The following is a 26,115-nucleotide window of genomic DNA, read 5'->3' on the forward strand; positions in this document are numbered from 1 at the left end:
ACCATACAGTTTTTCAATTCCTCATCAATCCATGGAGCCTTAACAGTTCTAACAGTCAGTTTCTTGTCAGGTGCATGTTTATTCATTATTGGAAGCAGAAATGTCATAAATTAATCAAATGCAGCGTCTGGATGCTCCTTATTAATCGCATCAGACCAACAAATATTCATCCACATAAGAGTTACAGCAAAATATTGTGTTGATACATACAGCCCCTACATACGGCCTCTTGTGTTTAAGATGTCTGACATCTTTTTATGTACATCAATGTGTGTTTGACTGTCTGCTTGTGTTCCTCTTTATCGACAGCCTTCCAGTCGGTCAGCCTCTCACCTTCTGCCGTACTGCCTCCCGAAGCCCATCCCGTTGCCCTCTTTGGGGCCACTTCCCCTTCCTCTCTGTTCCCCCTCCTCCTGGGAACTCAAACCCTAATCTGAGGGAGCTCTTAGCAGGCTTCCACCTGCCGTCCCTACAGCCCTGGCACCTCAACCCTAATTGCTTCAACAGCTGGCATACCAAGAGCAATATCATCAGAATCCTGCCTGGTGTGGGACTGGGAGGGAAAGAGAGTGGGAGCTGAGGTGGAGAGAGGAATGTGGGGAATGATGATGGAGAGTAGTGGAGGAGGACGAGGAGGAGGAGGAGGAGGAATGTGGAGAATGATGATGGAGAGTAGTGGAGGAGGAGGAGGAGGAGGAGGAGGAGGAGGAGGAGGACAGAGGAATGTGAGGAATGATGATGGGGAGTAGTGGAGGAGGACGAGGAGGAGGAGGAGGAGGAATGTGGGGAATGATGATGGAGAGTAGTGGAGGAGGAGGAGGAGGAGGAGGAATGTGGGGAATGATGATGGAGAGTAGTGGAGGAGGAGTGTGGGGAATGGTGATGGAGATTAGTGGAGGAGGAGGAGGAATGTGGGGATTGATGATGAAGAGTAGTGGAGGAGGAGGACGAGGAGGAGGAGGAGGAGGAGAAATGTGGGGGATGATGAAAGAGAGTAGTGGAGGAGGAGGAGGAATGTGGGGGATGATGAAAGAGAGTAGTGGAGGAGGAGGAGGAATGTGGGGGATGATGAAAGAGAGTAGTGGAGGAGGAGGAGGAGGAGAAGAAATGCAAGGGAGAGTTTTTCCTCTTTTGACATCATAATAGACATTATAACATTATAATAGGTCCTATTGTTTGTGATGTCTTTGTCTGTAGTTTTTACTCTCTTTAAGTTGTCCTCAGAATAAATCTGAAAAGGCTATTATTGAAATGAGAATGTTATGATATTATTGTTTTTCACAGATTGAGTGGGGATACTACTGATGTTGTTTGATTATCTGTTTGTGTAAAGGATCGTGTATGGAACAGGACAATTACAGTTGTGTGATATGTATGATGAATTGTATGTGAATGTCACAGAGTTTACAGTGTACTTTGATATTTATTTTATTTAATATTGCATGTGCTTTTACTTATTCTGAAATAAATAGGTTTAGTAGTACAAACCTGTGACATGAACAGTACACTTACTTTCTCAACAATCTTCAACAGAGAAGTACCTGTACAATACCTGTACAAAAGTACAATAAACTATTTCAATTGTCAAACTGTTGTGCTGCATTACAAGGCAAATTTGCTTTGCATAACAAAAAAAAGCACATTTTCATTTTGTGCTCAATGATGTTATCAAAACATAGGCCTGAAAGACTCATCATCACGATCAGAGCCATACTGCTGCTATATAATATGTTCCACTCCAGCAGGTGGCAGTATCTCAAATGCCATTAGCTCGACACCACACCGGCAACATGATTCCCTTCCTTGCAGAAACGTCTGACGTTGTTTTGGCGCCGAACGTTTCAATCGCATTTCTGCGCGGGTAATGTCCTTTTGTTGTTAGCTAAACACGAAGTTTAATTGTAGTGTATAACCAGTAATTTACTACATCAGAAAACTACAAGACAGCATGCAGCGAAGTATATCGTAAGTAAAGTCCGCATTGGTTTCTGCAAAACTAGCCAATAAATGTTAGCTAGCTAGGTTGGCTAACTCAGCCTGTTTGCTTTTGTGCTAGTTAGCTACACTAGCTAAAATGAGTTCCTTGCCATCATCTACATTGAAACTAGTTAGTTGGCTTCTTTGTGGTTGCAAAGATGTGAACAACACACACGCGGTCAAACCCCTTGGACCTTGTGTTGATAATTAAGTGAACATTTTACACCCGTGCCAATATATCCTCCAACCACCGGCTAAGAGGGCATTATCACTTTTATATAACGGGTTACCAACATATTAAATATATTGATTGACATATTTTCATTAACGTTATTTTGATTAATTTATTCATGCTTCCACTAGCTCGAAACCGGGATAAAAATCTAGGGTTGGTACCCAAACCTGCTGATCGTTCGTTCTGTTGGTTCGGTTGCCAGAAACGCGACTCAGTCGTTCAGTTGTTTTTTTGGTTCTGTAGCTATGGTCACGACCCAGTTGTTTTTTGGTTCTGTATCTATGGACGCGACCCAGTTGTTTTTTGGTTCTGTATCTATGGACGCGACCCAGTTGTTTTTTGGTTCTGTATCTATGGACGCGACCCAGTTGTTTTTTGGTTCTGTATCTATGGACGCGACCCAGTTGTTTTTTGGTTCTGTATCTATGGACGCGACCCAGTTGTTTTTTGGTTCTGTATGTATGGTCGCGACCCAGTTGTTTTTTGGTTCTGTATCTATGGACGCGACTCAGTCGTTCAGTTGTTTTTTTGGTTCTGTAACTATGGATGCGAATCAGGCGTACAGCAGTTTTTTTGGTTCTGTATCTATGGACGCGACCCAGTTGTTTTTTGGTTCTGTAGCTATGGTCACGACCCAGTTGTTTTTTGGTTCTGTATCTATGGACGCGACCCAGTTGTTTTTTGGTTCTGTAGCTATGGTCACGACCCAGTTGTTTTTTGGTTCTGTATCTATGGACGCGACCCAGTTGTTTTTTGGTTCTGTAGCTATGGTCACGACCCAGTTGTTTTTTGGTTCTGTATCTATGGACGCGACCCAGTTGTTTTTTGGTTCTGTATCTATGGACCCGACCCAGTTGTTTTTTGGTTCTGTATCTATGGACGCGACCCAGTTGTTTTTTGGTTCTGTATCTATGGACGCGACCCAGTTGTTTTTTGGTTCTGTATCTATGGACGCGACTCAGTCGTTCAGCTGTTTTTTGGTTCTGTATCTATGGACGCGACTCATTCGTTCAGCTGTTTTTTGGTTCTGTATCTATGGACGCGACTCAGTCGTTCAGTTGTTTTTTGGTTCTGTATCTATGGACGCGACCCAGTTGTTTTTTTGGTTCTGTAACTATGGACGCGACTCAGTCGTTCAGTCTTGTTTTCTAAATGTTCCATTGCCATACTGGCTGGCAACGTTCTTATCGCTAGCTAGCTAGCCAACTACGGCTAACTTAAAAGTAACGTCAAAAAGAATAACAGCTGCATTTGTTTAAGTTGTTTTCTAGTGACATTTATTTGGATACGTACATAACAATAAGCTAATGAGGCGCGATTTCGCCTGGCATATAAAATGTGTTCTCTCGTCAGGACACTGTTGTTCAGAGGAGCTATCCAAAAACACAGCTAACACAATCACTTCAAACACGGAAGTTGTAAATATGGAAAACTAGCTGTACTTCGTTTTGTTGTACCTTTTTAAATTGAAATTCCTTTGTGTATGTGTGTGTATGTGTATCACAGATTGAGTGGGGATACTACTGATGTTGTTTGATTATCTGTTTGTGTAAAGGATCGTGTATGGAACAGGACAATTACAGTTGTGTGATATGTATGATGATATACATACATACATACATGATATACATACATACATACACACATCTCTCTCTCTCAATGATGCCAGCTGATTCATGATTTAGACTGGCTAAGTCTGTCTGTTCCCCACACGTTCATTACTATGGGACAGCTGGAGATAGAATTTGAATATTGAAAGAAATGTTGCAAATGTCATTAAGCCAGACAGTAAGGTTTATACACATCTCCTCTGTTGATAACTAAATGTTTGTCAGAAAGAAATGTGAGGTAATGTCTACATGCTTTTTAAAGTGGAGATCAAGTTTATATTTTGCCTGGATGGGCTGATGAGACTGTGCAGTTGGATGAACAGAGTAAATGGGCATTTTAATGTCATAGATTTAGCTGGTGGTAACTTGTGGAATAGACACTGGCTGGAATGCGCTTTTAACCAATCAGCATTCAGAATTAGACCCATCCGTTGTAAAATTAATCAATAAGGCTTGAGGGGGTGTGGTATATGGCCAATATACCACCTCTAAGGGTTGTTGTTAGGCACAACGCAACGCTAAGGGCTGTTCTTATGCACAACGCGGAGTGCCTGGACACAGCCCTTAGCCGTGGTATATTGACCCTATATCACACACCCCCGAGGTGCCTTATTGCTATTAGAAACTGTTTACCATCGTAATTTGAGCTGTAAAAATAAGTGTTTTGTCATACCTGTGGTATACGGTCTGATAACACCTGCCTTAATATAAAGCGAATCATGAGACTCAACAGCGTGTTTATGTCATGCATAATGTATATATATATATTTTTTTACTTTACAGTAGCTACATATGTTTTCTTTCTGACTTCTGTTAAATGTTCTTCTGCCCTAAAGATCTTTCTTTCAGCCCAAAACGGGCAAAGAGAAGGAGAGCAAAAAAAGTGATGGACCGGGGAAAGACGAGCCGGTGAAAGACAAGCCAGAGTAAGTGTTTAAGGTCAGGGGGTGAGGGTGGCAGGGTTTTCACCAGGGTAGCCAGAGTAAGTGTTTAAGGTCAGGGGGTGAGGGTTTTCACCAGGGTAGCCAGAGTAAGTGTTTAAGGCCAGGGGGTGAGGGGGGCAGGGTTTTCACCAGGGTAGCCAGAGTAAGTGTTTAAGGCCAGGGGGTGAGGGGGGCAGGGTTTTCACCAGGGTAGCCAGAGTAAGTGTTTAAGGTCAGGGGGTGAGGGTTTTCACCAGGGTAGCCAGAGTAAGTGTTTAAGGCCAGGGGGTGAGGGTGGCAGGGTTTTCACCAGGGTAGCCAGAGTAAGTGTTTAAGGTCAGGGGGTGAGGGTTTTCACCAGGGTAGCCAGAGTAAGTGTTTAAGGCCAGGGGGTGAGGGTTTTCACCAGGGTAGCCAGAGTAAGTGTTTAAGTTAAATACATGGCCCTGGGTGTAGTTGTCTAGACAGGAAATGGAGTACCCTTGAAGTTTGTGGTAGAGTACTTGCCTGAATAGCATAGCAATCAGCAACGGTGAAAGTGAACAGACTGTAGAATGACCGATATGAGAGTAGGTATTTGCACGTCTCCCTATAATGTATTTTTATTTTCCATCCTTGCTAGACCAATCAAAAGGCCTCTCAAAGTTCAGAATGGGGTCCATGAAGAGCCTGATTCGCCAGTGAAGAAGTTCACTAAACGCAGTCGTCAGATCTTGGACAGTGATGATGAGGCTCCAGCCGGGATAGAACAGGAGCCAGAGGACAAGGCTGTGCAACCCAAGGTAGCTTTTACATTTCCCACCTCATATCCTCCTCTACGTAAACAAGCTCTAATCAGGACATTGGATCCATCCCATATGGCACCCTATTCCCTACATAGGGCCTGGTCAAAACTGGTGCACTATCGGTTCTGGTCAAAAGTAGTACACTATAGGAAATAGAGGGTGCCTTTTGGGACTCAGAATGATGTTATACTCTGCAGTAGGCTTGGGCTGTATACTGTATACCGGGGTATTTTCAAATACCAACGGTATGATTGTCAATACCCTCAACACTGCTTATAACTAAGTTCACTATCTGAGATGTGCCAAATAAATTATCTCCAGTTCAGTGCCCCAGCTATTTGTTTGGTTTGCTAACTCTCTAGCTAAGTGGCTAGGTTGCAAGATCAAGCTTCTAGGTTACAGCAGAGACGATCAAGGTCCCTGCTGCCGAAATTAGTTTTGTGCGTCAAAACAATAACACGTTTAGTTTTTTAGAGCCCCTTGCGTGCGCTGCTGGTAATACTGTATACCCCTGTATGATACAGGAACAGCATGACTGTATGAACGTTTGGTTACCCCCCCCCCCCTAACCCTACTCTGGTCTTTACCATTTGAAACAACTGTGAAGCCAAAGGAGGGTGTGTGTATATAAAAATGCGACTGAGTTTGCATTCCAAATGGCATCATATTCCCAATACAGTGCAGTCTTGACCAGGTCGCTCTTCAAAAACAAGATTTTACCTAAATGAGACTTGGATAAACAAATACAAATCTAGGAAATAGTGGCCGTTTGTGACCCTCTCAGTGTATATAGATCTGAACTTTATCTCTCCCCCACAGGATGAAGTATTCAAGGCTGTTACCAACCCCCTGTCCCCCGCCTCTCCAGTGACCTCATCCGCCTCCCCCACCCCTGGAACCCCTGACACCCCCACTTCCATCTCACCCTCCGGAATACCCAAACGCCGCACCGGTCGGTCTCTAGCTGTACAAGTCCAACATCCTCTACTAACACACTGTTAACTAAGCTGTCTGTTATTTAATGCAGCCTGCATGTTGAAATATGTCTGAAGATTGAAGATTGGAAAAAGCATTTCCATATCTGGGGTTACTTGTTGCATGATAACAAAGAGAAAATACTTCAACACAGGTTGTTTAAAAAAAAAATAACAGAATAAATATATTTCTAAGAACTACATCAATTTGATCAATGCCACAAAAATGTGTTCAGCAATGATGCATCTCTAGTTGTTTCTATCTTCTCTGTAGAGTAGTGATGCATCTCTAACTAGTTGTGTTTCTATCATCTCTGTAGAGTAGTGATGCATCTCTAACTAGTTGTGTTTCTATCTTCTCTGTAGAGTAGTGATGCATCTCTAACTAGTTGTGTTTCTATCTTCTCTGTAGAGTAGTGATGCATCTCTAACTAGTTGTGTTTCTATCTTCTCTGTAGAGTAGTGATGCATCTCTAACTAGTTGTGTTTCTATCTTCTCTGTAGAGTAGTGATGCATCTCTAACTAGTTGTGTTTCTATCTTCTCTGTAGAGTAGTGATGCATCTCTAACTAGTTGTGTTTCTATCTTCTCTGTAGAGTAGTGATGCATCTCTAACTAGTTGTGTTTCTATCATCTCTGTAGCAAGGAAGCAGTTCCCCAAGAGAAAGCTGGACAGCAGGAGTGGCAGTGAAAAGGAGGAGGAAGAACAAGGACAGCAGAATAAAAGGGCAAAGGTTGAGGAGACGCAGGACAGCACCGGTAAGGGTTTCCTCCATTACGAGTGTTCCTTCCTGTCCCTTCTCTCTTCTGTTGCATCACTCCGTTTCTCTTTCTCTCTGTAGAGAATGAAGAGGAAGCGATGGACGTGGGAGGAGAGAACAGTGTGGATAAGCCTGAGGTGGCGCAGAACAACCCGGAGGAGAAAGAGACAGATGAAGAGAAGACCAAAGATGGAGAGAAGGAGAAAGCACTTGATGTGAAAGTGACCGCGACCGAGGAGGAAAAAGGAAAAAGTGAAAAGGCTAAAGAGAGAAGTCCTAAAGAGAGAAGTCCTAAAGAGAGAAGTCCTAAAGAGAGAAGTCCTAAAGAGAGAAGTCCTAAAGAGAGAAGTTTGAAGGGTCAAAAGGTTAAAGAGACAAGTCCTAAGGGTCAAAAGGTTAAAGAAAGAAGTCCTAAAGAGAGAAGTTCGAAGGGTCAAAAGGTTAAAGAGACAAGTCCTAAGGGTCAAAAGGTTAAAGAGAGAAGTCCTAAAGAGAGAAGTTCGAAGGGTCAAAAGGTTAAAGAGACAAGTCCTATGGGTCACAAGTCGGTAAAGGATGAGAAAGACATGAAAGAAGAGAAAGTGTCAGAAAGCCCCCAAGTCAAAAAAGCCCCCACCATCAGCAGTTTCTTTGGTGAGATTTTTTCCCCCATTTACTTCCTGCCTTGCACATGAACATCTCTATGAATGAGTTTGCATTCTGCAGTTTGTTTAGAAGAAACCTGAAGGAGTGTAACATTGCTTCTCAAGTGGCACGGAATAGGGTGCCATTTGGGATTTAACCTACATTTTGTTTTGGGATGTTTTGAAGAAACCTGAAGGAGTGTAAGAGACGTGTAAAATGCAGAGATGACAGTGGAACAAGGACATGTAACATCCTTTGTACTTTATACTTTAAAAAGCTTGTTTGACAAACCGTATGCTCCAAACTCCACGTCTGAATGTTGGTTTCTTCTCTGTTATCTAGCTCCCAGGAAGGCTGCTGTAAAGATGGAGAAACCAGAGAAGAGCGAGCGAGAGGGAAAGGAGAAGAGCGAGGGAGAGGGAAAGGAGAAGAGCGAGGGAAAGGAGAAGAGCGAGGGAAAGGAGAAGAGCGAGGGAAAGGAGAAGAGCGAGGGAAAGGAGAAGAGCGAGGGAAAGGAGAAGAGCGAGGGAAAGGAGAAGAGCGAGGGAAAGGAGAAGAGCGAGGGAAAGGAGAAGAGCGAGGGAAAGGAGAAGAGCGAGGAGTATATAAAGGAAGAGGCGACGGTGTCCCGTACCACGGAGGACGTTAAAGACAAGAAAGGGTAAGAGAGAATAACAGATGGTTATAAAAATGTGTTTACTTTACACCATGGCTTCATCCCATTCTCCACCTTTTCCCAAAAATTGGTGCTTTGGTCAATGGTGGAATCTCACTCTAGCCAATGATTACAACAATCCGTTGCTTTTAAAACTCTAAGTGTATCTCTTTGAAGGAGTAGCTGTACATGTGTACATTTCTGGATGTTTTCTCCAGTGAGTTGAATAGTGCAGTATACTGTATTAATCCGAGTGTCTTTGACCCCCAGAGAGAAGACTGCCCAGGCCCAGTATGACCCGTCCAGACCCAACTACCACCCTGTAGACCACGCCTGCTGGAGCCGGGGTCAGAGGTACGTCCAACCCCCTTAACACAGCTAGAGCTGGGGGCAGAGGTACGTCCAACCCTCTTAACACAGCTAGAGCTGGGACCGTAACTGGAAATGATCGACACTGACTAACCCAACCATTTAAAAAATATATATATTTGACTGACGTCGATAATAATGTTAAGTTTATTTTACTAGGAGTTAGTATAGGACTAATATGGGCTATTGCTAATGAGAAAATTAAGAATATAAACATTTGTAGGAGTATTTTAAAGGTTAAAATAAAGTAACTGGTGTTTATTCGTTTGATTAATGTATCGTCCAATTTATCGTTATCGAGCTAAAATTCAGTCAATTTATCGCGATGTGGACTTTTGTCCATATTGCCCAGCTCTAGCCACACGACTCAGCCGTATACATCAACCGGGGTCCTATTCACTAGGTACCAAACGAAAGCAAACTGGCCGAAACGGAGAGGGACTACCTGAACTTGTCCAATAAGAAACGCGTGTTTTAATTTCGTGTTCCAAAATGATTTTGCTACGGTGTGCACTAATGAATTCCACCCTGAACAACCCGCACTGCACATATGTACTGTAAATAAGTCTCTCAATGGAGTTGTTTTGATACTGTAAATAAGTCTCTCAATGGAGTTGTTTTGATACTGTAAATAAGTCTCTCAATGGAGTTGTTTTGATACTGTAAATAAGTCTCTCAATGGAGTTGTTTTCATACTGTAAATAAGTCTCTCAATGGAGTTGTTTTGATACTGTAAATAAGTCTCTCAATGCAGTTGTATTCAATGTTTTGTCTAATTTTCTCTTTCACAGGGTCCCGTATTTGGCTGTTGCACGCACCTTTGAAAAGATTGAGGAAGATTCTGGCAGGTAAGAGATTTCAATAGACCTCCCAAGTCGTATCTGTTTTGTTCTTGTGTACATCCCAAATGGCTCCCTGTGTAGTGCACTATCTAAGGTAATGGGGTGCCATTTGGGACAGCCTGTGTTTTATTGTAGTGTAATTTCCCCGTTTATATTGTTTTACATACTAAATGCATTTCTTTCTTTTTGTTGTTGCTAGATTGAGGAACATTGAAACATTATCAAATCTCCTACGCTCTGTTATCATCCTCTCTCCAGGTAAAATAGCTTTTTTTGTGGGTTTCTTCCTACGGATGTGTGGAGCCCAGGTGCAGGATGCCAACATCCCAAATGACATTCTAATATTCCCTATTTAGTGCACTACTTTTGACTAGACCCCTACTGCACTATACTATCTGTAAAGGAACGCTGTGAAATACCCTGGATATGTCCCAAATGCAACCCGATTCCCTATGGGCCCTCGTCAAAAGTAGTGCGCTATATAGGGACTATAGTGTGCTGAGTGTTTGTCTCTTGTTGTTCTTGCTCAGAGGACCTGCTGTGCTGCGTCTACCTGTGTCTCAATCAGCTGGGTCCTGCTTACATGGGGCTGGAGCTGGGAGTGGGAGAAACTGTTCTGATGAAGGCTGTTGCCCAAGCTACTGGTGAGACACCCACACAACACACACACTCAATGTTGTTTGTTATATATCTTCCTTTGCTTTTGGGCTTAGAACTCTCTCACATCTTTGTTCTTGTTGCTAGGGCGACAGTTGGACAAAATCAAGGCGGAGGCTGCAGAGAAGGGGGACTTGGGGTTGGTGGCTGAGAGTTCCCGTAACAACCAGAGAATTATGTTCCAGCCAGCCAATCTGATTGCAGGGGGTGTGTTCAACAAACTGAAAGACATCGGGAACATGAGTGGGAATTCTGTGAGTGTGTGTGTGAGAGTTTAACACAGTAAAATTCTCGTTGTTTTGATAAATTCACAGATTTTAAGAAAACACAGTTCTCTGTCCTGGGAATTGGATGATGATGAATATATTTTTAATCCGTCTAGAATTTGATTAAAAGGAATGAATTATTTTCTCTCTCTTTCCCCCTGCCTGCAGGCCATGAATAAGAAGATTGACATCATCAAAGGTCTCTTTGTAGCCTGTCGTTTCTCTGAAGCCAGATACATTGTCAGGTAATGGTCCCCACTTCCTTCACTTTGCTACTGGTCAAACTGAGGGTCTCCTGAACGGCAGCCGTTGCTCTATGTAATGCTATACTTTTGACCTGAGCCTCAGTGACTTGTCTTTCTGCACTCACTGAGTTCTAGCCTTTCTTCGTTTTATATGTGATCGATTATTACTTTGGATCTTCCGGCCACCTCTTATTGGTTTACACAGGATATAGTTGAGCATGTTGTCTTGCTTCATTAGTCAAGCTGAATTTATTATCACTCCTGCCCATTCACCAGTAGTCACCCCGCTGGTCGGTACAGTAATGGATTTAAATAAGATAGGATCTCTGTGACTAATAAAATTGTGTGTAATTCTTTCGTACTTTACAACACCGGTACATGCACAACATCAGACAATAAGCAGGACATCATCAATGCGTGTCTGTATTGATTGGTTGATTGATCGACAGGTCGCTGGCAGGGAAGCTGAGGATTGGCTTGGCTGAACAGAGTGTACTGTCTGCCCTGAGTCAGGCCGTGTGTCTGTCTCCTCCAGGACAAGGTTAGCCAACCAATGTTATCACACCGTTATCACAATGTTTAAACATGACCTCCCAACGTTATCTCAATGTTTAAACATGACCTCCCAACGTTATCTCAATGTTTAAATATGACCTCCCAACATTATCTCAATGTTTAAACATGACCTCACAAATGTTATTTCAATGTTTAAACAACATTACCTCCCAACTTAATCATGTTTTCACAATACTATCACATTACCCCAACATCGTCAAAGCGTTTTCACAACAGTGCCCCCCCCAGACATTATCACCATGTTTGTTCACTACATAACCTCCACATACAATATGAATGTCTGCTTTTGATGCAACTGAGACGTTTTTGTGTCTATTCCAGACTTCCCTCCGGCGGTGATTGACGCAGGGAAAGGAATGAGTGCAGAAAAACAGAAAGCTTGGATAGAAGAGAAGAGCCTTCTCCTCAAACAGACTTACTGGTACTAAACCTGTTAAATACAGCTGTAGTTCATTACCCAAGTGGCCCCCTATTCCCTATATAGTGCACTACTTTTGACCGGGGCCCATAGGGTTCTTCTGCACAATGTTGTTTATTTTATTTTATTTCACCTTTATTTAACCAGGTAGGCTAGTTGAGAACACCTTTATTTAACCAGGTAGGCTAGTTGAGAACAAGTTATCATTTACAACTGTGACCTGGCCAAGATAAAGCAAAGCAGTGCGACACAAACAACACAGAGTTACACATGGAATAAACAAACGTACAGTCAATAACACAATAGAAAAAAAAGAGTCTATATAAAGTCTGTGCAAATGGCGTGAGGAGGTAAGGCAATACATAGGCCAATAGTAGCGAAGTAATTACAATTTAGCAGATTAACACTGGAGTGATAGATGTGCAGATCATGATGTGCAAGTAGAGACACTGGTGTGCAAAAGAGCAGTATGGGGATGAGGTAGGTAGATTGGGTGGGCTACTTACAGATGGACTATTTACAGCTGCAGCGATCGGTTTGCTGCTCAGATATCTGATGTTTAAAGTTGGTGAGGGAAATATAAGTCTCCAGCTGGAGTGCGTGCTGCGGGTGGGTGTTGCTGTCGTAACCAGTGAGCTGAGATAAGGTGGAGCTTTACCTAGCAGAGACTTATAGATGACATGGAGCCAGTGGGTCTGGCAACGAATATGTAGCGAGGGCCAGCCGACTAGAGCATACAGGTCGCAGTGGTGGGTGGCATAAGGTGATTCGGTAACAAAACAAATGGCACTGTGATGGACTGCATCCAGTTTGCTGAGTATTGGGAGCCATGTTGTAGATGACATCGCCGAAGTTGAGGATCGGTAGGATAGTCAGTCGTACACTATGTAGGGAATGTGGTGCCATTTGGGACAAAGCCTGTGTGAATTAGATTTTCTTAATATATTTATTCTGTTTGTCCCGTCCAGTGAGATGCCCAACTATGATGTCATCATCCCAGTCATTCTGAAGGAGGGGATTGATGAACTCCCCAACCACTGCAAACTCACTCCAGGCAATAATAATTATTAAGGAAAAACAACATTTTATGAGTAGATGGTACTGACCATCAGGGTTGTTGGTGTGTCGGGGTGTATTGTTTATTTCGGTGTGGTGTTTCTGACCCCTGTTCCTCAGGTGTACCGTTGAGGCCCATGCTGGCTCACCCCACCAAAGGTGTAGGAGAGGTGATGAAGAGATTTGATGAAGCGGCCTTCACCTGCGAGTACAAGTATGATGGAGAACGAGCACAGGTAGGTGTGTGTGTGGTTGTTCACTTTTGTGTGTCCTATACATGTGTCAGCTACATGTTTGTTATATCTGTGTGCGTGTGTCCTGGTTAGGAAGCAGACATGGTGCTATTGTGACTCAGGCTGTGAGGCCCTCCCGAGTGGAGGCTGTAGAGAGCCCTGTGAGGCCCTCCCGAGTGGAGGCTGTAGAGAGCCCTGTGAGGCCCTCCCGAGTGGAGGCTGTAGAGAGCCCCGTGAGGCCCTCCCGAGTGGAGGCTGTAGAGAGCCCCGTGAGGCCCTCCCGAGTGGAGGCTGTAGAGAGCCCCGTGAGGCCCTCCCGAGTGGAGGCTGTAGAGAGCCCCGTGAGGCCCTCCCGAGTGGAGGCTGTAGAGAGCCCCGTGAGGCCCCCCCGAGTGGAGGCTGTAGAGAGCCCCGTGAGGCCCTCCCGAGTGGAGGCTGTAGAGAGCCCCGTGAGGCCCTCCCGAGTGGAGGCTGTAGAGAGCCCTGTGAGGCCCCCCCGAGTGGAGGCTGCAGAGAGCCCCGAGTGCCCTGTGACGTGTTGTCCTCTTGGCCATTAAGCTGCTGTCTGACTCCTGAATTGGCCACCAGATGGTGCTCTAACACACAGCTGGCTCTCAGCGCTTGTGTTCCACCTTTACAGGTTGACCCTGCATATTTCTGTCTGATATAACATATATTATGACAGTCGGCAGATGCATATTCAAAGCAACGGACAGTAGTGCGTGCGTCCATTTTCTTATGAGTGGCCCCTGCGGGAATTGAACCCACTGTCCTGGTGTTTTTTTTCTGTGTTATACTCCACCAACTGAGCCACACAGCTCTACTCTACGAACAACAGGAAACTCACTGCCTGTTGTTGGTTTGAAATGGTTCAGCTATTGATAATTGTATGTCTTGTGCAGATCCATATCTTGGAGAACGGGGAAGTGCGTATTTTCAGTCGCAACCAGGAGGATAATACCACCAAATATCCTGACATCATCTCTCGCATTCATACGGTAACAATGACCCTCTCAACAGTAGCACATTCAATGAGCATCCCAAATGACAGCCTATTCTCTATATAGTGCACTACTTTTGTCCAGAGTACACCACATACAGAATAGGGTGCAATTTCAGGGATACAATCTGATATCATCTTAGCCCTTTTATCATGGACATAAGCACACTGCATGATAATACCATTACCTCTCTCTCTCTCTCTCTCTCGCTGTGTCTCTCAGGTAAAGAATGAGTCTGTCATATCCTGTGTGTTGGACACTGAGGCAGTAGCTTGGGACAGAGAGAAGAAACAGATCCAACCATTCCAGGTTCTCATCACACGGAAGAGAAAGGTGACAGGAAAGAAATGAGTGGTCCTCTTACTGAGTAACCATGGTTTCTCTAATCATTTTTATTACAGCTGGATGGCTGATTAGCCCAGGTGGCAGTTTCCTCAGTGGTCGTAGATCCTTTTCCTACCAGGCTCTGATCATGGGGTAGACTGCTTTGTCTAACCCCTCGACCTGTCTGGTTTGGTTAGACCTGCCGGGAGTTGGGCTTTCTCCCATCGGCATAGCCCTGAGGGGCTGTCGTGCCCTCTCATTGTCACAATATACTGAGTACTGGGACCAAAACATCTAGGTTGGAATCATCTTTTACTGGGTGGTGGGTGGTTGGGTAGGAATGGTGTTAAGTGACCTGTACTGTATATTCTGTAGGACGTGGCTGATATCAATGACCTGTACTGTATATTCTGTAGGACGTGGCTGATATCAATGACCTGTACTGTATATTCTGTAGGACGTGGCTGATATCAATGACCTGTACTGTATATTCTGTAGGACGTGGCTGATATCAATGACCTGTACTGTATATTCTGTAGGACGTGGCTGATAGCTGATATCAATGACCTGTACTGTGTATTCTGTAGGACGTGGCTGATATCAATGACCTGTACTGTATATTCTGTAGGACGTGGCTGATAGCTGATATCAATGACCTGTACTGTGTATTCTGTAGGACGTGGCTGCAGCTGATATCAATGACCTGTACTGTATATTCTGTAGGACGTGGCTGATATCAATGACCTGTACTGTATATTCTGTAGGACGTGGCTGATATCAATGACCTGTACTGTATATTCTGTAGGACGTGGCTGATATCAATGACCTGTACTGTATATTCTGTAGGACGTGGCTGATAGCTGATATCAATGACCTGTACTGTGTATTCTGTAGGACGTGGCTGCAGCTGATATCAATGACCTGTACTGTATATTCTGTAGGACGTGGCTGATATCAATGACCTGTACTGTATATTCTGTAGGACGTGGCTGGTATCAATGACCTGTACTGTATATTCTGTAGGACGTGGCTGATATCAATGACCTGTACTGTGTATTCTGTAGGACGTGGCTGATATCAATGACCTGTACTGTATATTCTGTAGGACGTGGCTGATATCAATGACCTGTACTTTATATCCTGTAGGACGTGGCTGATATCAATGACCTGTACTGTGTATTCTGTAGGACGTGGCTGATATCAATGACCTATACTGTATATTCTGTAGGGCGTGGCTGATATCAATGACCTGTACTTTATATCCTGTAGGACGTGGCTGATATCAATGACCTGTACTGTATATTCTGTAGGACGTGGCTGATAGCTGATATCAATGACCTGTACTGTATATTCTGTAGGATGTGGCTGATATCAATGACCTGTACTGTATATTCTGTAGGACGTGGCTGATAGCTGATATCAATGACCTGTACTGTATATTCTGTAGGACGTGGCTGATATCAATGACCTGTACTGTGTATTCTGTAGGACGTGGCTGATATCAATGACCTGTACTGTATATTCTGTAGGACGTGGCTGATAGCTGATATCAATGACCTGTACTGTATATTCTGTAGGACGTAGCTGATATCAATGACCTGTACTGTATATTCTGTAGGACGTGGCTGATATCAATGACCTGTACTGTATATTCTGTAGGACGTGGCTGATATCAATGACCTGTACTGTATATTCTGTAGGACGTGGCTGATATCAATGACCTGTACTGTATATTCTGTAGGACGTGGCTGATATCAATGACCTGTACTGTATATTCTGTAGGACGTGGCTGATAGCTGATATCAATGACCTGTACTGTATATTCTGTAGGACGTGGCTGATAGCTGATATCAATGACCTGTACTGTATATTCTGTAGGACGTGGCTGATAGCTGATATCAATGACCTGTACTGTATATCCTGTAGGACGTGGCTGATAGCTGATATCAATGACCTGTACTGTATATCCTGTAGGACGTGGCTGCTGCTGATATCAAGGTCCAAGTGTGTGTGTACGCCTTCGACCTGCTGTATCTCAATGGAGAGGTGAGTGGATGAGAATAGGAATTATAAGGTCGGTTAGACTTGGACACTTTTTCCTATTTAGTGCACTAGTTTTGACCAGGGTCCGTTGGTTTCTGGTCCAGAGTAGTGCACTAAATAGAGAATAGGGTGCCATATGGAATGTTTAAACAATAAGGCCCGAAGGGGGTGTGGTATATGGCCAATATACCACGGCTAAGGGCTGTTCTTAGGCACAACGCAACACAGAGTGCCTGGACACAGCTCTTTGCCGTGGTATATTGGCCATATATCACAAACCCCCGAGGTGCCTTATTGCTATTAGAAACTGGTCACCACGGCTTTCAACCAATCAACATTCAGGGCTCGAACCACCCTGTTTATAATGATTAATTAGACATTGATTGTTGTGTTTGTAACTTCATTGGTGGTAATAGTGTGTCTTTCTCTCTCTCTCTCTCTCACACACACATTCAATTTCCTTTATTGGCTCGGCGTAACAATGTACATATTGCCAAAGCTTATTTTGGATATTTACAATATGAAAATAATAAGAATCAAAATTGTCAACGGGACAACAGTAACTAAGGGTCAAAATAACCATACATTGAACAATAACAATTAGCATACAGTAGAGGACATGTGCAGGTTGATTGGTCTGTCAGACACTGTCCCTCATCTTATTGGCAGCAATGTAGTACGCTGCCAATCCACAGCTCTCTGCGTCCTCCCCCAACAGGACAGGTAGCCTGTCCTCATCAGAGAGGTCTTTGAAACCTTGAATAAGGGTTTCAAATTTTGAGAAATGACACTCTAATTGTTTTATATTTTTTACATTTTGTCAGGACTCTGTCTGGGTGTCTCTCTCGTGCTCTCTCTCTGTCTGGGTGTCTCTCTCGTGCTCTCTCTCTGTCTGGGTGTCTCTCTCGTGCTCTCTCTCTCTGTCTGGGTGTCTCTCTCGTGCTCTCTCTCTCTGTCTGGGTGTCTCTCTCGTGCTCTCTCTCTCTGTCTGGGTGTCTCTCTCGTGCTCTCTCTCTCTGTCTGGGTGTCTCTCTCGTGCTCTCTCTCTCTGTCTGGGTGTCTCTCTCGTGCTCTCTCTCTCTGTCTGGGTGTCTCTCTCGTGCTCTCTCTCTCTGTCTGGGTGTCTCTCTCGTGCTCTCTCTCTCTGTCTGGGTGTCTCTCTCGTGCTCTCTCTCTCTGTCTGGGTGTCTCTCTCGTGCTCTCTCTCTCTGTCTGGGTGTCTCTCTCGTGCTCTCTCTCTGTCTGGGTGTCTCTCTCGTGCTCTCTCTCTGTCTGGGTGTCTCTCTCGTGCTCTCTCTCTGTCTGGGTGTCTCTCTCGTGCTCTCTCTCTGTCTGGGTGTCTCTCTCGTGCTCTCTCTCTGTCTGGGTGTCTCTCTCGTGCTCTCTCTCTCTGTCTGGGTGTCTCTCTCGTGCTCTCTCTCTGTCTGGGTGTCTCTCTCGTGCTCTCTCTCTGTCTGGGTGTCTCTCTCGTGCTCTCTCTCTGTCTGGGTGTCTCTCTCGTGCTCTCTCTCTGTCTGGGTGTCTCTCTCGTGCTCTCTCTCTGTCTGGGTGTCTCTCTCGTGCTCTCTCTCTGTCTGGGTGTCTCTCTCGTGCTCTCTCTCTGTCTGGGTGTCTGTCTGGGTCTCGTGCTCTCTCTGGGTCTCGGTCTCTCTCTGGGTCTCGGTCTCTCACTGGGTCTCTCTCTGGGTCTCTCTCTGGGTCTCTCTCTCTCTCTCTCTCTCTCTCTCTCTCTCTCTCTCTCTCTCTCTCTCTCTGGGTCTCTCTCTCTCTCTCTCTCTCTCTCTCTCTCTCTCTCTCTCTGGGTCTCTCTCTCTCTCTCTCTCTCTCTCTCTCTCTCTGGGTCTCTCTCTCTCTCTCTCTCTGGGTCTCTCTCTCTCTCTCTCTCTCTCTCTCTGGGTCTCTCTCTCTCTCTCTCTCTCTCTCTGGGTCTCTCTCTCTCTGGGTCTCTCTCTCTCTCTGGGTCTCTCTCTGGGTCTCTCTCTCTCTCTCTCTCTCTCTCTCTCTGTGTATTTACATTGTTTGTGATCCACTGGTTGTCCTATTCTCATGGCAACGGCCACAAGTCTTGACACTGCAGTTTTTTGCCTAATGGATATGGGAGTTTATCAATGTTTGATTTGTTTTCAAATTCTTTGTGGATCTGTGGAAAATGTCTCTAATGTGGTCTCGCTCTCTCTGGGTCTCTCTGTGGGTGTGTCAGTCTCTAGTGAAGCAGCCCTTGTCATGTCGCAGGGCTCTGTTGAAGAAGAGCTTCCAGGAGAAGGAGGGAGAGTTTGTGTTCGCCCGCGCCATCGACTCAGACAACACAGACGTCATAGCTGAGTTCCTGGAGCAATCGGTTCGAGGTTTGTGAGTTGAGTCTGTTTTTTAATACCGTGTGTGTGAGCAGTCTGTTCACTGTGTTTGTTTGTGAGGTCACTCTTGTCTTCTGTGATCTCCTTCTGTCCTTGACTTGTTTATTCATGTCTTAGGCTGTGTCCTAAATGACACCCTATTCCCTATATAGTGCACTATTTAGACCAGAGCGCTCTCTATGGTCCCTGGTCAAAGGTCATGCGCTGTTTTTGGCGGGGTTGGTGTAGCATTCTAAGCCGCTTCCTCTTGGATCATGTGCCACCATCCAGCCCACTACTATTTCAGCCCCCATCCAGCCCTCTGCTATTTCAGCCCCCTCCCAGCCCACTGCTATTTCAGCCCCCTCCCAGCCCACTGCTATTTCAGCCCCCTCTGTTTTTCCTCTCTAGCTCTCTCTCTCCTGTACGATAAACAAAACGTATGTGAGGAGTGGGACTGCCCCACTTCTTTATTTAAAAAAATAATAATAATAATACAATTTTGAGAAAAAAATAAAAATAAAGCTGTGCACTGTACCGCGAAGGTTTTACCAAGAACATTCCAGACGGACTAATTTGAGGCAGAAAGTGAATTGTCGTTGTCTTACGTCAGATGGCGTCACTCCTACACAACGCTCGTCCCTCAATCAATCTGTCTTGTCGGACATCGAACTCATCTTAAAATGTTGGGATTCCCGAGCATCCGCCATTCAAAAATGTAAACAGTTCCTAAAATGTTATATCAACGCGCTCTTGTATGACTTACCATGAAATCGGTAGAATAACAAGCTAAAGTAATACAAATATTGTGACAATAATTTAATGGCCTTAGTTTTAATTTTCTCAAACTATATCCTGCAAACATTTTGCAAAGGTGTCGGCCGCCAGTGCAGTGACTTTAATCAGCTGCTTGGCTGTTCTAGCTAGCTGTCGTACTGACGTGATAAGCTAGCTAGCTGTCGTACTGACGTGGTAAGCTAGCTAGCTCTACCTTTACTGACGTGGTAAGCTAGCTAGCTCTACCTTTACTGACGGGGTAAGCTAGCTAGCTCTACCTTTACTGACGTGGTAAGCTAGCTAGCTCTACCTTTACTGACGTGGTAAGCTAGCTAGCTCTACCTTTACTGACGTGGTAAGCTAGCTAGCTCTACCTTTACTGATGTGGTAAGCTAGCTAGCTCTACCTTTACTGACGTGGTAAGCTAGCTAGCTCTACCTTTACTGACGTGGTAAGCTAGCTAGCTCTACCTTTACTGACATTTTTAAAGCTTGCTTAATTTGTTTAAATTACCCTAAAGTTGGACCTCCCGGGTGGCGCAGTGGTCAAGAAGTCTTCACTGCAGCGCCAGCTGTGCCACCAGAGACTCTGGGTTCGAGCCCAGGCTCTGTCGCAGCCGGCCGCGACCGGGAGGTCCATGGGGAGACTCACAATTGGCCTAGCGTTGTCCGGGTTAGGGAGGGCTTGGCCAGTAGGGATATCCTTGTCTCATCGCGCACTAGCGATTCCTGTGGCGGGCCGGGCGCAGTGCACGCTAACCAGGTCGCCAGGTGCAAGGTGTTTCCTCCGCCACATTGGTGCGGCTGGCTTCCGGGTTGGATGCGCGCTGTGTTAAGAAGCAGTGCGGCTTGGTTGGGTTGTGTTTTCGACCTTCGTCTCTCCCAAACCTGTACGGGAGTTGTAGCGATGAGACAGTAACTACTAACAATTGGATATCACGAAATTGGGGAGAAAAGGGGGTAAAATTTTAAAAGTTAGACTTGCAGCCCCAAAGTTAAGAGGGACTGTGATCAGCATGTTTCCCCTGCGATCGCTAACGTTACTCTGTATGGTTGGGTCAGCTGAGCATAGCAGCTGTCTTGGGAGGCGACTGTAGCGACCAACAGCTGCTTCATGAAAACTCATCATGTGAGCGTCAGCACTACTAAAGTAGCTTGCTAAGCTAGCTGTTGTTGGAAGCATTCAGTGTGTGTGTGTATTACTAGGTATAGGCTTGGTTGGTTAGCAGCATCGTTTCAGGGACTGGTTCAGCAAGCTAATGTTGGACATTTTATGACCGCTTTCGTGCCCATTGTCAAACTTCAGAGATGCACAAAAAGTATTCGCTAGATGTAAAATGGAGCGACTACGACTTCCTCACCAACAACATCATTGACAGATGTATTGTTTTTGCTTACGTTCATTCAGACTGTTTTCAGGCAGAAATTGTGTTCAGCAGACGATGTCACCTAGGTAATATTTTTATTTTTATGTTCGATGACACATTGTAGCTGAATTATTCCATCACCCTTGCGAGATACGAGACAGATCAGTGCCGGCAGAATGGACACGCTATCTGACTTAGCGTGTTGATTCGCCATCGTCCTAAGTCAGATAGGACGATGGTGAATCGACACGCTATCTGACTTAGGACGATGGGGAATCGACACGCTCTCTGACTGAGGGCGATGGCGAATTGACTGCCAGTTGGGGGACATTAAGTGTTATGTTTCTATGGGCCCTCGTCAAAAGTAGTGCACTACATAGGGAATCGGTTGCCATTTCCTGTTTTTAAATACATTTTTAATTACATTTTGGATGCACTGTAAATGTTGTTTCTGTATGTAATTCTGGGTTCATCAGACTCCTGTGAGGGACTCATGGTGAAGACTCTGGAGAAAGATGCCACGTATGAAATCGCCAAGCGCTCTCACAACTGGCTCAAGGTACAGACACCACAGGATTTAACAAGGTGGTGCTGCTGAGTACAGCTGGGGGGGGGGATTTGCGGTTTTTAACATCGTTAACTGCCATTTCCTGCTAGAACTAAAAAGTGCCTTCTATATAACAAATAAAGTAAAAATAAATATTAACTTTTTTTTATTAGCACCGGTATATACATACATGAATATTTACATGCATACATAACATTACATTACATACAGTACCAGTCAGTAGTTTGAACACACCTACTCATTCCAAGGTTTTTCTTTATTTGTACTATTTTCTACATTGTAGAATAATAGTGAAGAAATCAAAACTATTAAATAACACATGGAATCATGTGGTAACCAAAAATGTGTTAAACAAATCTAAATATATTTGAGATATACTCACCCTGCCAAACCATCTCAATTGGGTTTTTGATGTCTTCACTATTATTCTTCAATGTAGAAAATAGTAAATATAAATAAAAACCCTTGAATGAGTAGGCGTGTCCAAACGTTTGACTGGTAGTGTGTATATATATATATATATGGTGGCGCAGCCAGTCCACCAGGTGGCGCAGCTCTTACATTCTTTGGCGAGAATCCTGCACTACACATGTGCACGCAAACACAAGAACTTCTTATAGGGTTTTCTATAAATCCTCCTTATCTCTCTGTCTAGCTGAAGAAGGATTATCTGGATGGCGTGGGGGACACGATGGATCTGTGTGTGATCGGAGCGTATCTGGGGAAGGGCAAGAGAGCAGGGACCTACGGAGGCTTTCTGCTCGCCTGCTACGATGAGGACAATGAAGAGTTCCAGTCCGTCTGCAAGGTCAGTGTGAGAGGGGGTTTCTGTGTGTGTGTGTACCTGTCTCTGTCTGCCCGCAGGCAAAAAAAGGTTACTTTTTTCCCCTTTGTCTCTGCTGGTTTGTCTGTTTTTGAAAGGTGACAGCTCCTCGGGCCAATTAGGCTAAAGGCATTTAACACAGGGTATTCTGTCAGTTGTGTTATTCTACTCTGCTAAAGGTCTCGTCTGGTTTACCGCAGGGGAATATGTCTCTCTGGTTCTTTTGTCTTTGCAGATTGGGACAGGTTTCAAGGATGAAGATTTGGAGCAACATTACAAATTCCTAAAGGTACAACACAGAGACCATTGCTGTGTTCTATTCTCATTTTGTGAAGCGAAGCCCAGAGTTTCTGTTGCAAAGTTCCCAAAAGTCTTTAGATCCAATTAACTATGAAGCCGTTGTCTTTTTCCAGGAGCATATTTTGCCAAAGCCCCGCCCCTATTACCGTGTGGACCAATCAACTGAGCCCGACTTGTGGCTCGATGCCGTGCAAGTATGGGAAGTGAAGTGTGCCGACCTATCGCTGTCGCCGATCTACAAGGCTGGCATGGGATTGGTTAGTACCACTCTTGTTTGTCCACTGGCACGTCAATACTAATAATATAAAGACTGGCCCTATTCCTTGTGTAGTGCACTACTTTTGACCAGGTCCCAATAAAGTAGTTCACTATATAGGGAATAGGGTGCCATTTGGGACACAACCAAAATTAATTTGGAAATTATTAATTTGATTCAATGCAATTTCATCTGAGAACTGAAAGGGATGTAACTGCCACACACTCTTCACCTCATTAATCCCCTCTGCAAATCTAAAACAAGCTGTTTACGTCTCTAGATTTTGAGTATTTAAAAAGTTCCCCCAAATTTCTTGTGAGATCATGGCTCTTGTTGCTTTCCTCTGGGAAGGATATTATTTAATAGACTTACCATGAACCCATGTTACCCACAACTTAAATGCACACTCATATATAGGCCTAGGTCCAATATTTAGGCTATATCTCCCGAGGGGCTCCGCGGTCTAAGGCACTGCATCTCAGTGTTAGAGGCGTCACTACAGACCCTGGTTCGATTCCAGGCTGTATCACAATCGGCCGTGATTGGGAGTCCCATTGGGCGGCGCACAATTTGCTCAGTGTCGTCCAGGTTAGGGTTTAGCTGGGGTAGGCCGTCATTGTAAATAAGAATTTGTTCTTAACTGACTTAAATAAATGTTAAAATAAATCTCAGGGCCAGAGTATGAGTAGCGGTGCTGCTGTCCATAAATCCTATTCATATCAGCACTCCTGCTCTGAAGCTCTTTGTCGATACGGGCCCTAATCTGTGATTTATACAAGGGCTGTGTGCCAAATGGCCCTCTATTTCCTATATAGTGAATAAAGTTTGATCAGAGCCTTCTGGGTAGTGTACTACATAGGGAAGAGGGTGTCATTTGGGACAGAGGCCAGATCTCAAAGTGCTTTACTGGTCAAGTCCTCGGGTGCTTTGTAAGTAATGCATCAATTGGGAAAGAGAAACCTGCACTCACTGAGAGGGTCTTGTTTTAATGTTCATTTAGCTGGTCAACCCTGCACTCACTGAGAGGGTCTTGTTTTAATGTTCATTTAGCTGGTCAAACCTGCACTCACTGAGAGGGTCTTGTTTTAATGCATTTTCTCTGGTCCTCGTATCTTCTCTCTTTGTGACCCAGAGAATGGCTTCAACCGTTTGCTAGGGTTATGGGCATAGTTAGTTGAAATGTTGTTGACGGTCTACAAAACAATTTGGGACTAGCCAAATACAGTGTTGCCCATGATTCATGTGTATTTTCTCTTCTGTTTCCCAGTGTGACCCAGAGAAGGGCATCTCTCTTCGGTTCCCACGCTTCCTGAGGATCAGAGATGATAAGAAGCCGGAGGAGGCCACTTCAGGAGGACAGGTACGTTGAGACACTGCTGTGACACACTGGAGTTGTGTGTCTTGTTGCACATCGCGTCCTTTCTTCTCTCCTCCTGCTCAACTGTATTGGAGGAGAATGTCCAAGGTCCCTCCCCCTGGACCTTCTGAATGTCCAAGGTCCCTCCCCCTGGACCTTCTGAATGTCCAAGGTCCCTCCCCCTGGACAGTCTGAATGTCCAAGGTCCCTCCCCCTGGACAGTCTGAATGTCCAAGGTCCCTCCCCCTGGACAGTCTGAATGTCCAAGGTCCCTCCCCCTGGACCTTCTGAATGTCCAAGGTCCCTCCCCCTGGACCTTCTGAATGTCCAAGGTCCCGCCCCCTGGACCTTCTGAATGTCCAAGGTCCCGCCCCCTGGACCTTCTGAATGTACGAGGTCCCGCCCCCTGGACCTTCTGAATGTCCGAGGTCCCTCCCCCTGGACCTTCTGAATGTCCGAGGTCCCTCCCCCTGGACCTTCTGAATGTCCAAGGTTCCGCCCCCTGGACCTTCTGAATGTCCAAGGTTCCGCCCCCTGGACCTTCTGAATGTCCAAGGTTCCGCCCCCTGGACCTTCTGAATGTCCAAGGTTCCGCCCCCTGGACCTTCTGAATGTCCAAGGTTCCGCCCCCTGGACCTTCTGAATGTCCAAGGTCCCGCCCCATGGACCTTATCCAGTGAGTTTTGAGAAGTGTCAAGGGGAGAGGATGCAAGGAATCAAGGGGAGATGTATTTGTTTGCTCTTTTCTCCACCTCTCCTTCTCTGTATCTTAACGTCTCCCTCAGAACCGTTTGTTTTTCTCTCTGAAATCATGTCACTGATTTCTGTCGTTCTATTTTTCTGTTTTAGATTGCGGATTTATACAGGAAGCAGCAGGTTGTTCAGAATCAGGGTGACAAAGCTGACCTCGAGGACTACTACTGACCTCTGACCTGATCAGCTGCCCATCCAATCGCCAATAACTCGGGTGAAATCTCAATGTGTACATAATTATTATTATTGTTTTTTTAAATGATGAACCTGAATAAGGCTCTGCCGATGCAAAAATGAAAGTGAAGACCCTGTGAACAGCTGTGTTTCTAGATATAGGCTTTGCCAATGTTATGACGTTAAACAGTTTGTTGTTGTACCTAAGGCTTATTTTGTGGGGGGATCGTATTCACACCAGTATAAAGTACAGTTGTCAATGACTCAAATAAATCACCATGATGTATGTGAATAAAGACTTTTGCCAATCTTATAATAGTGTGTGTGTGTGTGCTCATTTTAGCCACTAAACATATTTTTCTCAACATATGCAGTAAAAAAAAACAAAAAACAACATCAAGACTATTGATGACTTCCATCGTTCAGATTGTTACGATGCATATTTAGGTAACTCTTTACCTGAAACTTGCAGGTATGCTTTATAACTTGTTCTGAGCATGTATGAGCCTGAAGGCCTTCCGTGTACAACTGACTAGGTTATAACTTGTTCTTAACATGTATGAGCCTGAAGGCCTTCCGTGTACAACTGACTAGGTTATAACTTGTTCTGAGCCTGAAGGCCTTCCGTGTACAACTGACTAGGTTATAACTTGGTCTGAGCCTGAAGGCCTTCCGTGTACAACTGACTAGGTTATAACTTGTTCTGAGCATGTATGAGCCTGAAGGCCTTCCGTGTACAACTGACTAGGTTATAACTTGTTCTTAACATGTATGAGCCTGAAGGCCTTCCGTGTACAACTGACTAGGTTATAACTTGTTCTGAGCATGTATGAG

At 44.7% G+C, this 26,115-nt stretch overlaps 1 protein-coding gene across 1 annotated transcript; it reads left to right on the forward strand.

The window, feature by feature from the left end:
- Positions 1–1,796: 1,796 nt before the first annotated feature.
- LOC139387236 (ligase I, DNA, ATP-dependent) lies at positions 1,797–25,594 on the forward strand. The gene is made up of 27 exons (XM_071133338.1): positions 1,797–1,965; positions 4,659–4,748; positions 5,368–5,527; positions 6,350–6,482; positions 7,147–7,263; positions 7,347–7,898; positions 8,232–8,550; positions 8,815–8,898; positions 9,705–9,761; positions 9,955–10,013; positions 10,286–10,399; positions 10,500–10,666; positions 10,847–10,923; positions 11,373–11,464; positions 11,821–11,920; positions 12,886–12,971; positions 13,094–13,209; positions 14,109–14,204; positions 14,430–14,540; positions 16,506–16,577; positions 18,775–18,919; positions 21,527–21,609; positions 22,274–22,426; positions 22,677–22,730; positions 22,855–22,998; positions 24,265–24,357; positions 25,204–25,594. The coding sequence occupies exons 1-27, from the start codon at positions 1,949–1,951 to the stop codon at positions 25,276–25,278; spliced, it is 3,366 nt and encodes a 1,121-aa protein (XP_070989439.1). The 5' UTR covers positions 1,797–1,948; the 3' UTR covers positions 25,279–25,594.
- The last annotated feature ends 521 nt before the right edge of the window (positions 25,595–26,115 follow it).

The sequence above is a fragment of the Oncorhynchus clarkii genome, chromosome 28 (genome assembly GCF_045791955.1).
Source record: "Oncorhynchus clarkii lewisi isolate Uvic-CL-2024 chromosome 28, UVic_Ocla_1.0, whole genome shotgun sequence".
NCBI lineage: Eukaryota > Metazoa > Chordata > Actinopteri > Salmoniformes > Salmonidae > Oncorhynchus > Oncorhynchus clarkii.